Genomic DNA, 12,826 nt, shown 5'->3' on the forward strand with positions numbered 1-12,826 from the left:
ATATGCACTACCTGAAAGTTCTCTTTCAAACCAAAGACACCTGACGGCCGGGGACTCTTGCATGACAAGCCGCTTCCTCCAGCCTGTTTTTGCAGGACCAAACCTGCCAAGGGTTCCTTTCATATGGACATGCCTCCAGAGATTTTTGCACCCACTGTTCATATCTGGTTCTGGGATTATAAGGGGCTGCTGGCAGGGAGACGAAAAAGGGACATTGCATCTTGGTTATCTTGGCAACCATCTGGCATTGACAAATTGGCCCGGGTCCAAATCTGATCAATGGACGTTGCAATGGCATTGCAAATCTGCCTCGGGGAGCGAGGACTACAGGGACATTTCCCTTTCCAAAACAAATGCCTTTCTTGTGAAGGACAGCGAGATGATCCAATGTGGGAACGGCTAAGAGTTAGCCCTGCCCCTCAGCTTGCCTATATAAAGGGAGCTCTCCAGGACTGACCCTGCTGACTCTCCCACTCTGCATTGCCTCCTGCGGCCAGAGAGAACCATGACTACTTACTCCAGCCGCAGCCAGTCCTTCTCTGGAGGGATCCAGGGTTCCCGAGGGGGGAGCCTGCGTAGCCTAGGCAGGTCTCCGACAGCATCGAGCATCTATGGGGGCACCCCAGCAAAGAACGGCCTGGCCTGGCGCTATGGGCAGGCCAGTGTGGAGGCGAACATCTTTGACATGAACGAAAAGGGCACCATGCAGAATCTGAACGACCGCCTGGCTGCCTATTTGGAAAGGGTGAGTAGCTGGAGTTTCCTTCCAGGGAAGTCGGGTGCTGAGAACTGGCCTCAAGATACATGGGTGGTACAAATGTCCCTCTGTCTACCTCAGGCTTCGCTTTCGGAAGGCAGAAGAAACAGGGGCAGGGCTTGCTTTCTAAACCCTGTTGCTCCGTCTGTGTTGGCAGCTGTGCCACAGGGCCGACCCTGCCATTGGCAGAGTGAGACATGTGCCTCGGGCGGCTGACATTAGGTGCACGAAAGGGCAGGGAATTGCGACTTATTTTATTTAGATCATTACAGCTTCACACCCAGGGAGAAGAGCTCTTGTGGTGCTAAAACAACTTGGCCACTTTGCACCTTGACTTAAGCATCATTTGCTGTTCTGCCTCAGGCAATAAAACAGCTTGGCTTGGGCTGGATCTGCTTCGCCATCTTCCCTGGAAGAAAACCCCAAATTCACACACTCAGCATTCAGCAACCGTTTCAGAAATGTCAAATGTTTGCAAATGCAGTCTGTTCAACACTATGAGATACTTCAATAAATAACGGGGGGGGGGGGGGATTTTTTTGCCAAATGGAATTGCTTTATAACAAGTTTAGGCTCCCTACCATTCTCGAAATCCAACATCATGCATAACTGGGAAACTTGGGAAAATAGGACTTACTCAGTTAGAAAGGCCAAGGACTGAACTTTTAGTGCAAAATGTTATTCCTTTATTGAGATCAGTACATTGTTGGAAGTACTTTTGGGGTTCCATCTATCATCTATCAATTTTTAAATTTGTATATTGTCATATACCTCCAGCTCTCAGAGCAGTTACAACACAAATGGCTTGATTTCTGTGTTAGCTTGTACTTGATTTGGGGGTAGGATTTCCTGGACCCAGTGCATTCCACGTGGATCCACCCCCCCCCCCAGACTACTGGCAAGAGCTGCTGCTAAATGTGCATATATTAGCTTAGATTAGCCTACCTTACAAGGCTGTTGTTATTTGTACAGTGGTACCTCGGGTTAAGAACTTAATTTGTTCTGGAGGTCCGTTCTTAACCTGAAACTGTTCTTAACCTGAAGCACCACTTTAGCTAATGGGGTCTCCCGCTGCTGCTGCACGATTTCTGTTCTCATCCTGAGGTAAAGTTCTTAACCCGAGGTACTATTTCTGGGTTAGTGGAGTCTGTAACCTGAAGCGTCTGTAACCCGAGGTACCACTGTCCTTATTTGATTTCTTACCCACCCTTCACTGTAATGTCTCAGGGCAGGTTGCAGCAATATGAAATAATAATTGTTAAAAGCAATTTAACAACAAATCACAGGAGTAGCAGGATCCTATTGCAAAGATAAAAGTGGAAGGAGGGGGAGGATTACGTACACAGTGTTGAGTTCCTGTGTAGAAAAGCAAAATGCAAGTATGTAATGTCATTCACAGCAGCCCCCTTGCTTTAATTGCAATGTTTTGTAGTCCTGACATGTACAGGAATATATACATAAGGCTTCTAACCCTGATAAATCGCAACATGCAAAAAAATAAATAAAATAAAATAAAAATACTCTGAATATGCGCAGTTTCAAACTTTGGCGGCTGAATTATCGACTCTCAGCCTAGCCTACCTCACAAGGCTGTTGTGAAGCCTTCAGCTCCCGGGAGTGAAATCAATATCCAAATATAGAACAGGAAGCAAGATATACATGCGATTTCACAACTCTCCGCGAATCACATACACAAAGCATTTAGTCATCCTTGACCAACAAAAAAGGATCCTTGTGCTAAAGTACAGCCCGCAGAGATTTTAATTTTCTGCAGCTGTAAGGTGTTTGATGATTCATTTTATCTTTTTTCTTATGGTTACTGCATATTAATCAATAACAGCCCAGTCATGACAAGCAGGCCACTAGTGGCTGGGTGGCGGACATTGCATTAGTGACATGTTTTCTAAGTAGGGAGGAAGCACCTGGCCATTATTTCAAGAGAATTACTTCTGAGGAAAGCAAACCAAAGCCAGCCAGTTCTGTTTTACCCTGTAGAGGCAGTACATTTTATGAGTGAACAAAATATTACGGAAAAGGAGGAACGTGATTAAGCACAGACATTCCCAGCGTCTTCCTCTGTCCAGCATTTGCCCAGCTGCAGCAGCCTCTGCTAGTTTTTCTGTTGCTCTGGGTGGGTCCCTCCTGAGTCCCAGGTGGGGGTGGTCTGCTTCTCTTGCTCTAATAGCTTAGCAACCACTGTTAAGTGTCCTTACTGACGCTGAAGCCTTAGAGCTGCCTCCGCATTTTGGGCTCTAACTTTCTTCAGAAATCTCCAACTGACTTACTTTTTTTTTAAAAAAAATGAAAGTTAAGAATCTGGGTTCCCTGTTGACTCAGGGCTTGGTCCATGTGTACCTTCTGTAACACATGGGTCATGTCCCTGGGTCAGATGTTGTGAATAACCCTCCACGACATTCACAATTCATTCCCTGCTACTATTCTCCATGACCGTCCCTTACGGATCTTTTTAAAAAGGCAAGGATCTATACCTTATCATCATTCCCTCTAATATCAAACTTAGGTGGGTCCTGTGCCGATCAGCTTGGAAGCAAAACGAGACCATTAAAAAAGCAAGGCGGTTGTTGTTGTTATGCACCCTTGGAAGGGTTCCTTAGGTTTGTGGAAGTATCTTTGTTAATTGAGTGAAATAGTTAAAAGCAACAGCCCAGAAACAACCGGGCAAGGACTTGTGCTCATTAGATTCCTGGACCTACAGAAAGTTGAGAGTGTCAGCTGAGAAAAGGAAGATAAAGAAGAAATTTCTCTGTTTACACCCCAAAGCTATTGCAAGCTGCAGTGGTACCTCAGGTTAAGTACTTAATTCGTTCTGGAGGTCCATACTTAACCTGAAACTGTTCTTAACCTGAAGCACCACTTTAGTTAATGGGGACTCCCGCTGCTGCTGCCCCGCCGGAGCACGATTTGTGTTCTCATCCTGAAGCAAAGTTCTTAACCTGAAGCACTATTTCTGGGTTAGCAGAGTCTGTAACCTGAAGCATATGTAACCTGAAGCATATGTAACCCGAGGTACCACTGTACTCTCTAGTGAGTAGACTGAAAAGTCAAAACAGGTTACAGGAGAGCACACCTGTCGTTCGTGGGGTTCAGCAGCCCCTTTATTCTGATGTCCTCACCACCCTGTTTGATTTCCTCTGCCATATGCTAGGTGCGCTCCCTTGAGGAATCTAACAGTCAGCTGGAGAACAACATCCGGGAGATATACCTCAAGCGAGCGTCAACGGAGGCTCCGGATCTGAGCAGCTATTTCAACACCATCACTGACCTGAAGTCTAAGGTACCAGGATGATTGCCAATTCTTCTTCTTCCAAAGGGATATAGCTTAGTGGCAAGAGCATTTTGCATGGAGGAGTTCCCAAATTCAAGCCCTGGCATCTCCAGGGATGTGCAAGATTTTCAGTTGCAAAACAAAACCATTTTGTCTACTGATGGGCTCATTCTTGCACTAACAGAAGCCTGTCCTCTGGGTGGTGGAAACCGGGCCTATTTTATACCTCCAACACTGGACTCGTACATGGTCAGTATCCAGGCTTGGTTCTCTGGTGGCCTGAAGATAGATAGATAGATAGATAGATAAATTTATTGTCATTGTCCGTATATACACAGTATACACAACAACGAAAATCAAACACCCACCCAAAGACCGGGTTCACATACACATTTGCACGTATCTCCAACACTCTCATCCTATTCAGACATAATCTATAAAAACATATCATACTCCAGAATGTAACATAACCTATTAAAGGCATAACATAACCTAAAAACCTGTCTCATTCCTTCCTACTCCCTACTTGCTATTTCTTGCAACTGGCCCTGAGATCATTATTTAGTGCAATCAGAGCTCTTGGATAGAAACTATTCAGAAGGCGTGTGGTTCGTGTTTTCATTGTCCTATATCTTCTGCCCGAAGGCAACAGTTCAAAGAAGTTGTGAGCAGGATGGGTGGGATCTCTCAGGATATTGTGTGACTTCTTCAAAGTGCGAGACGTGAAGATCTCATCCAGGGTTGGTAGTTGGAGCCCAATAACATTCTGGGCAATTTTAATTATTCTCTGTAAAGCTTTTTTATCCGTTTCAGAGCTGCTCCCATACCACGATAATATACTATAGGTTAAGACACTCTCGATGGTACTGTGATAATAGGACAGAAGTAGGTGCTGAGATAGATTCAGTCCCCTGAGCATTCTCAGGAAATACAACCTCCCCTGCACCTTCATACCGAGATCTAGGATAGCATTATGGAGACTAACCAACCTCTTTCATCCCTCTGCAGATCCAGCAGGAGACCTTGAACAACGCTGGGCTGCTCTTACAGATCGATAATGCCAAACTTGCTGCTGATGATTTCAGAGTGAAGTAAGGACTCTTCATTCTAGCTGCCTCTTTCTGTCCATCATGTATATACAGTAACAGCCAAGGCAACACAATGACCAAATACAATGATACGATGTCAATATACACTCTTTATATAATATGAAATATATGAAATCACATAAACAGAAAACTTATGAATTATCTGAAAGTCACAGAATATGCACTCTTAATGTATTCTCTTGAAAACATAAAACCAAATAAACGTAAGTCTTATAAGTCTCTGAAAGTCTTTGAAGACTATGCAAGTCTCTGAAAGAAGCAATGTAATATAACTTTATGACCACTGCTCCATAGCAATTGTTGTTATACTTTTCCATTCACCATATACAGTGGTACCTCGGGTTAAGTACTTAATTCGTTCAGGAGCAGGAGGTCTGTTCTTAACCTGAAACTGTTCTTAACCTGAGGTACCACTTTAGCTAATGGGGCCTCCTGCTGCTGCCGCGCCGCCGGAGCACGATTTCTGTTCTCATCCTGAAGCAAAGTTCTTAACCTGAAGCACTATTTCTGGGTTAGCGGAGTCTGTAACCTGAAGCGTATGTAACCTGAAGCGTATGTAACCTGAGGTACCACTGTAGATGGGTTTCTGAAGCATTTTTGTATCCTTCTGCTGTGCTGAAGAAGAATTCCACCAAACAGTGGGTATATCCGGGATCACTGTTCACAACGTCTGTTTGCGAACTACTTCGGATGCCATAAACAAAGCTTTTCAGCCTGTTTTCACCAGATAAGAATATGTTACATTGCTTCTTTCAGAGACTTGCATAGTCTTAAAAAACATTCAGAGACTTATAAGACTTAATTTGGTTTTATGTTTTCAAGAGAATCCATTAAGGGTGCATATTTTGTGGATTTCCCCAGCCACTCTGGGCAGCTTCCAACAAAATATTAAAAAGACAACACAACCAGAACCTCAAGCATTGTCCCAGCACACCCTCAGTTATGTGGTTTTGCAGAGCCTCGGCTTCGAAAAATGCTGCACAGACCCTATTTGCCCATTTCAGGTTGGAAACAGAGGCGGCCATACGGCAGTCCGTGGAGGGGGACTTTGGTGGGCTGCGCAAGGCCCTGGAGGAACTCAACACCAGCCGGGCTACCTTGCAGGTGCAAGTGGACAACCTTCAAGAGGAACTGGCCTACCTCAAGAGGAACCACAAGGAGGTGAGAGTTGGGTGGGCGTAGGGACTCAGGAACAGCAGGGCCTTCACACAAGTGGCGGGAAGCTTTTTCAACTATTCTGAGAGCCGCATGCCAGCGGTGGTTGAAGCCAGAGGCAACAGTGGAGAAAGCAATGGACGCAGATTTCACCTTTGCTCCCACCGAGTCTCTGCCCTTAGTTATTTATTTATTTATTTTCTATACCACTATATATTTTAAAGAAAAATCTCAAAGCGGTTTACAGCATATTAAAAGATCAATAAAACAACCCGAAGAAAGTCAACTATAGAGTATACAGTCAAAACAACATAATTAACAGAAGACTAAAATATTACCTTAAAGATTTCAAAATAAAACATTACAAAGGAGGTCAACTACAGAGTACATATTTAACACAAACAAAGTTAACACAAAAAACTTAAACATTTCAAAAAACACACAACGACACTGCTAAGTGAAGTCAAATATAACCTGCCCGTTTAAAACAGCATAATTAACAAGAGAATAAAATTTTATCATAAGCATGACACGGCTGTTAGGCAGGCACAAAAAGATGGGGTAAAAGAATCCATTAGTTAGGCTTTGTTGTCAGGCATAACAATGTCCCTCCAATCTCATCTGGAGCCTCTTTGGTAGAGCTGGTGAGTGTGGGCCTCACCCCCTAGGCCAGGTGGAAAGGGCCTTGCAGGGAGCAGCCTTCAAGACTCACAGCCCTTCCTGGCTTTTGGCCGGTTCCCCATGGATGTGCCTACTCGCCTCTCTTCTCGCCCCACAGGAGGTGACCTCTCTCCAGGGGAGGCTGGGGGGCACCGTCAACGTGGAAGTGGACTCCATGCCTGGCGCTGACCTGCAGAAAGTGCTGGCTGAGATCCGAGACCAGTATGAGGACGTCACGGAGAAGAACCACCGGGAAGCCGAGGCGTTGCACAAGTCACAGGTTAGGCAAGGCTCGGCGAGGAGAGATGGACCAACGGCTCAGGGGCAAAAGGTGGCGGAGGTGGCGGCTTGCTGATGGGATGCATTTGCACGTAAATATTCAGCCTATGCTAACCTGGTGCCCTCTGGATGTTGCTGAGCAACAGCCCCTATCATCCATGACTATTGGCCAAGGAAGGCATAGGTTTAACATCCTTTTTAAGGAAGTGTTGGGACGCGGGTGGCGCTGTGGGTTAAACCACAGAGCCTAGGACTTGCCAATCAGAAGGTCGGCGGTTCGAATCCCCGTGACAGGGTGAGCTCCCGCTGCTCGGTCCCTGCTCCTGCGAACCTAGCAGTTCGAAAGCACATCAAAAGTGCAAGTAGATAAATAGGTACCGCTCCGGTGGGAAGGTAAACGGCATTTCCGTGTGCTGCTCTGGTTCACCAGAAGCGGCTTAGTCATGCTGGCCACATGACCCGGCAGCTGTACACCGCCTCCCTCGGCCAATAAAGTGAGATGAGCGCCGCAACCCAGAGTTGGTCACAACTGGACCTAATGGTCAGGGGTCCCTTTACCTTTTACCGTTACCTTAAGGAAGTGTAGTTCTGTTCCAAAACAACACGGCATACTTTTCCCTTCCAGAAATCTAGCTGGCAAGAACATCTTATTTTCTTTCTGTGCAGCTTTTAGGGATGAAGTTCAGAGTGGGCTTCTACTGGCAGGAATGGCAAGACCTCGCGATTCCATGACCTTCAGATCTGATTCAGGATCTGTTTCCATTTCTGGAAGACAGAGTAGCAACGTCATGTGCTGAATTCTGCTCCAGCTGCAGCTTCCTTTTCTGTGCTTTGACATTTACGTATTCGAATGCTGAGCATTCAAATAACTTCCCCCTCCTTCCTATGCCTCCCAAAGTTTCCGGTCCTTATTGAGTTTAAGCTTAAGAATGTTTGGGCAGTGCCCTCTGTTTTGCAAAATCTCTGATGCCAAAGGAAGGAAGGGCAGACAGAGTTGGTGAATAACATAAGTTTAAGCGCTTTGCATTCGGTTTCCTGCATTGTTCCCTGGGAGCAAAATTAAGAACATCAATACAGAGAAACAAACACATACAAATGCATTTAATTTGCATTGTCTGTTTTGTCTGAGGAAGCTTGGGGAGATGGGTTGGCTCAGAATGCTGAATTACTCTGCCATTTTAAAAAAATACGCTGAATTAACATTGATGCAGAATTTTGATTTGATTAAAAAACACACCATAAGGCCCTTCTACCTAAGCTGTCCGGCTGGAAGAGGATGTGGGGAGGTTGCACCAGAAACGAGGACTTCTTTTGTCTTGCAGATGGATGCACTCAACCAGGAGGTTGCTGTCAGCCACGAAGCTCTTCAGGCAGCTCAGCAGAAGATCACGGAGCTCAGGCGCCTGGCTCAGGCCTTGGAGATTGAGCTGCAGTCTCTCCGCAGCATGGTCAGTACCAGCCACTTTCCCCATGCTGCCAAGAGGCTGTGCATCGGAAAGCATCGCCAGAGTGATGTGGATTCCGTGGTTGCTCATGTTTGACAAGGAATTTGGAAATCTCTGTTTTCGCTTCCTCTTTTTTTAAACTAACGCAAAATCAAGTTCTGGCCCTTAAGCCCTTAAGACAGCCTCGACTGTCTATGTGCAATTTGGGTGTGTGGCGCTATGGGTTGAACCACAGAGCCTAGGACTTGCCGATCAGAAGGTCGGTGGTTTGAATCCCCGTGATGGGGTGAGCTCCCGTTGCTCGGTCCCTGCTCCTGCGAACCTAGCAGTTCGAAAGCACATCAAAGTGCAAGTAGATAAATAGGTACCGCTCCGGCGGGAAGGTAAACAGCATTTCCGTGTGCTGCTCTGGTTCATCAGAAGCGGCTTAGTCCTGCTGGCCACATGACCCGGAAGCTGTACGCCGGCTCCCTCGGCCAATAAAGCGAGATGAGCGCTGCAACCCCAGAGTCGGTCACGACTGGACCTAATGGTCAGGGGTCCCTTTACCCTTTACCTTTATGTGTGCATGTGTGCATTGGAACAGAGTTCCCAGTTAGAAGAGAGAGAGGGACAGAAGTCCAGCACACTGCATATCTCTTAGTCTGTGTCAGGCTTGAGGAATCCTCTCCCTCCCTCCCAATGGCACCAAGAGGCAGGGAGGAAACAAGAAAGTTCTTACGTATGATTTATTCAGTCATCATGCCAAAGACAAGGAATTCCGGTCATTCCTCCATAATGGAGTTGCTCGCACTGAGCTCCTCCCCCTTCCCCCTCTAGCAACAACACCTGCTTCTACGGTGTCCATCCACGGACAATTGTCTCTCACTCTTTGTTCTTGCACCCTTAATGAACTCCAGTTTTTTTGGGCTGGGGGGTCAGTTATGTTGTCCAGAGACGTGTCAGTTAGCTGCTCTGGTTCCCCTCCACCTTCTCCTAACTCTGCCTAACTCTGCCGTTCACCTATCTCTGAGCTGTTATCTCCCTCCAAGCCCTCCTGTAAATCAAGACTGCCTTCCTTCTCTCTGGAAGCTACAGGAGAAGGGGGTGAGGAGATCCCTCACCATTCTTCCTCCTCTTCAGTCAACTCCCTGACAGCCTGTGCCCATGGCTAGGGGACACATAATTTAATTCACACAATGTATGCGGGTCCCAGAAGGTGCCTTGGCACAGAATTTAGGCAACTTTGGGGAAGTGATTTGGTTTTGGAGAAGGAGAGTCGTCCGTCACATGTTCCCTTGTAAGCATAATAGGAGTGTGCAACCATTCATGTGTCCCTACAACTTTGGACACCAGAGATTGGTTGAGGTGCTGTGGTGCCCTCAAGCCCTGAGCTCCTTGCAGGAAAGACAGGATATATAATAGAGATAACAAAAGGACTCTGCCAAGGCACCCGGCCATCTGCTTGGGACTTTCACAAAGCAACTTTGAAATATACTCAGAGTCGAGAGTGGATCTCATGCTCTTTATTCAGCTCATAGTGGTGAGGAGGAATGAATGTCCCCTCAAAGTATCTGCTTTATATACATTATTTACACAATGGGCTGCACGTGATTGGCTAATTCCGGAATTCTCCTGTAGGCCAATCAGGTTGTGGATTCACTTCCATCTGGAGCCGGATTGGGTGGCTCCTGCAGACCAATCATACTGCTGCATTGTTCTAGGACCAATCAGACTGCTGCATTTTGGATCCTATTCAACTCAGTACATAACAAACTTCCTTCTTTGTTTCCAGAAAGTGGCCCTGGAAGGTTCCCTGGCCGAGACTGAATCCCGCTACGGGGTAGAGATCTCGCGGCTGCGTGATCTTGTGAGCGCCAGGGAGGCCGAGCTGTTCCAGCTCAGATCTGATGCCCAGAACCAAGCGGAGGACTACAAGCGACTGATGGACATCAAGAACAGGCTGGAGCAGGAGATTGCTACCTATCGGCACCTCCTTGAAGGGTATGAGGATTTGAGGGTGGGGAAAGCAAACAAGGGTCCGTCTTCCTGGACCTGCTGGTCACCATCCCTTATATTTCTGAAGTTCAGGGGTGAGGGTGGATCTTTATGTCTCCGAAACAGGAGCCCCCCCATGCAAGAGGGAGGTAGCAGCAGGTTCAGGGGAACTCCAGGGTTGGAAGAAGTGCAAAAGATCTTTAGGGGAAACTAGCCTTAAGGTGATTCCAAGTCTTTGGGATCTTTTAACTGACCCAGTGGTCTTTTCTGCTCCCTTTAGGTCAGAGCCTGAGCCACCGCCTACCCCAGGTAAGCAGAAAAACTTGGCTTCTGGGCTGCCCATTAGGAAAACCTGCATATCTTTGCATACGTAGAAACTGCAAACCAGGACATCATATCTTTCACAAATGAATTCAGTGGGACTTACTCCCATTTAAACGGGGCTAGGAATGCAGCCCTAGTCTTTGGTCTAGAGTAAAACACACGGCACACCTAAAGCCCATTGATGAAATCAGTGTATGGTGATTTCCCTGCACAATATAAATAAATCAGCCCAGAATGAATCAGATCATAGTAGTCAGTGTTTTTGAATCACCGTCTGCCCACCAGGGGGCAGCATGTCCCCACTCCAAATAGGATGGCAGTGCAATCTCTACCAACCTGGTCTTGCCTATGAGCATCATATGAGCATCATACCTGGAAGACTATATTATACAGCCAACCATAAAAGGCAGCCATTTCCTTCTATCAGCCCCTTGCAGTTACACGGTCTAGGACACAAGCTGAGATCAGGAGTACGGCAGCACAACGGCTTGAGCAAGGGGGTCAAGCCACACGTCTGTAGAAGGAGAAGAGAAAACAAGCAAGCCATCAGGCGTTGTCTAAGCAGTTTGTCCTGGGGCTGTGTGTGTGTGTGTGTGTTGGGGGACGGGGAATCTTTCCAGACTCTAAAGACAGCCTGACTTGGAACATGAGCCAAAGGGACAGGTCTCTCAATAGCTTCAGTGCACACACTTCTCTGGATTTTGCATCGCAGTTCTCCAGCCAAGCGATGTGTCAAAAAATGCACACTGCAGTGGAAATAGCACACGCCGATGCACTGATCAGAGGAAACCGCTTTGCAAAAATAAATAAATGTGTGCATTAGCCAAAATTGCATACAAACGTGCAGATGGCTGGAGGAATTCACACTAAAATGCTGATGGGTTTTCATGAGGACTTAAAAAAGAAAAGAAAAATATTCCCCCGCAATTTGACATGGCAATGTGGAGAACAACAACAACAACAACTCGTTATTTATACCCTGCCCATCTGACCGGGTTTCTCCAGCCACTCTAGGCAGCTCCCAACAGAATATTTAAAACATGATAAAACATCAACATTAAAAACCTCCCTAAACAGGGCTACCTTCAGATATCTTCTAAAAGTCAGAGAGTTGTTTATTTCCTTGACATCTGATGGGAGGGTGTTCCACAGGGAGGGAACCACCAGAAGACCCTCGGAGGTGGACCTCAATGTCCGGGCAGAACGATGGGGGTGGAGATGCTCCTTCAGGTATACTGGGCTGAGGCCGTTTAGGGCTTTGAAGCTCAGCACCAACACTTTGAATTGTGCCCGGAAACGTACTGGGAGCCAATGTAGGTCTTTCAGAACTAGACTTAAGGCTGAAAAAATGAGAAAAACTTAACTTGGCTGTTCTTCCCATCCTTACAGAGCCCTGCTCGAGCCGCCGGGTGAAGACTCTCATTGAAGAGCTGGTGGATGGCAAGGTGGTCTCTTCCCGGGTGGAGGAGGTGGAGCACCAGCTCTGAACGAGGCTGGCTTGGCCACAGAAAGGGCTGGCAGAAGACGGGTGATGGTGGCGGGTGGCGCTGGGGCCACGATTCTGCATGACTTTTCCTGCCAAGCTGATTATATACATGCCCAGACTTCTGTCTTCAAATAAAACGAGTCTTTTGCTTCTGCTGAAGGACCTGCTTTGCTGTGGTTTCTGAGATGGGGTTTGGGGGAGGGCCTTCAAGTCAACATGTGACATTTTCTCCTTTACCTGCACAGTCAGTGTGGTGTAGTGGTTAAGAGCGGTAGACTTGTAATCTGGTGAACCGGGTTCACTTCCCCGCTCCTCCACATGCAGCTGCTGGGTGACCTTGGGCCAGTC

The 12,826-nt window shown here is 46.9% G+C and overlaps 1 protein-coding gene across 1 annotated transcript; it reads left to right on the forward strand.

Annotated features, from left to right (window-relative positions):
- Nucleotides 1-12,826, forward strand: LOC308461416 (keratin, type I cytoskeletal 17-like). Its single transcript, XM_080978351.1, has 9 exons — nt 1-745; nt 3,924-4,052; nt 5,052-5,134; nt 6,157-6,313; nt 7,086-7,247; nt 8,569-8,694; nt 10,466-10,674; nt 10,949-10,977; nt 12,382-12,826. The coding sequence occupies exons 1-9, from the start codon at nt 506-508 to the stop codon at nt 12,477-12,479; spliced, it is 1,233 nt and encodes a 410-aa protein (XP_080834477.1). The 5' UTR covers nt 1-505; the 3' UTR covers nt 12,480-12,826.

Source organism: Podarcis pityusensis (genome assembly GCF_964106645.2).
Source record: "Podarcis pityusensis genome assembly, chromosome: 13".
Taxonomy (NCBI): Eukaryota; Metazoa; Chordata; class Lepidosauria; order Squamata; family Lacertidae; genus Podarcis; species Podarcis pityusensis.

Coding starts and splice junctions, on each gene's coding strand:
- LOC308461416 (XM_080978351.1), top strand. CDS start 506: ATGACTACTTACTCCAGCCGCAGCCAGTCCTTCTCTGGAGGGATCCAG. Junction 10,675..10,948: donor TATCGGCACCTCCTTGAAGG/GTATGAGGATTT, acceptor TGCTCCCTTTAG/GTCAGAGCCTGAGCCACCGC. Junction 10,978..12,381: donor TGAGCCACCGCCTACCCCAG/GTAAGCAGAAAA, acceptor CCATCCTTACAG/AGCCCTGCTCGAGCCGCCGG.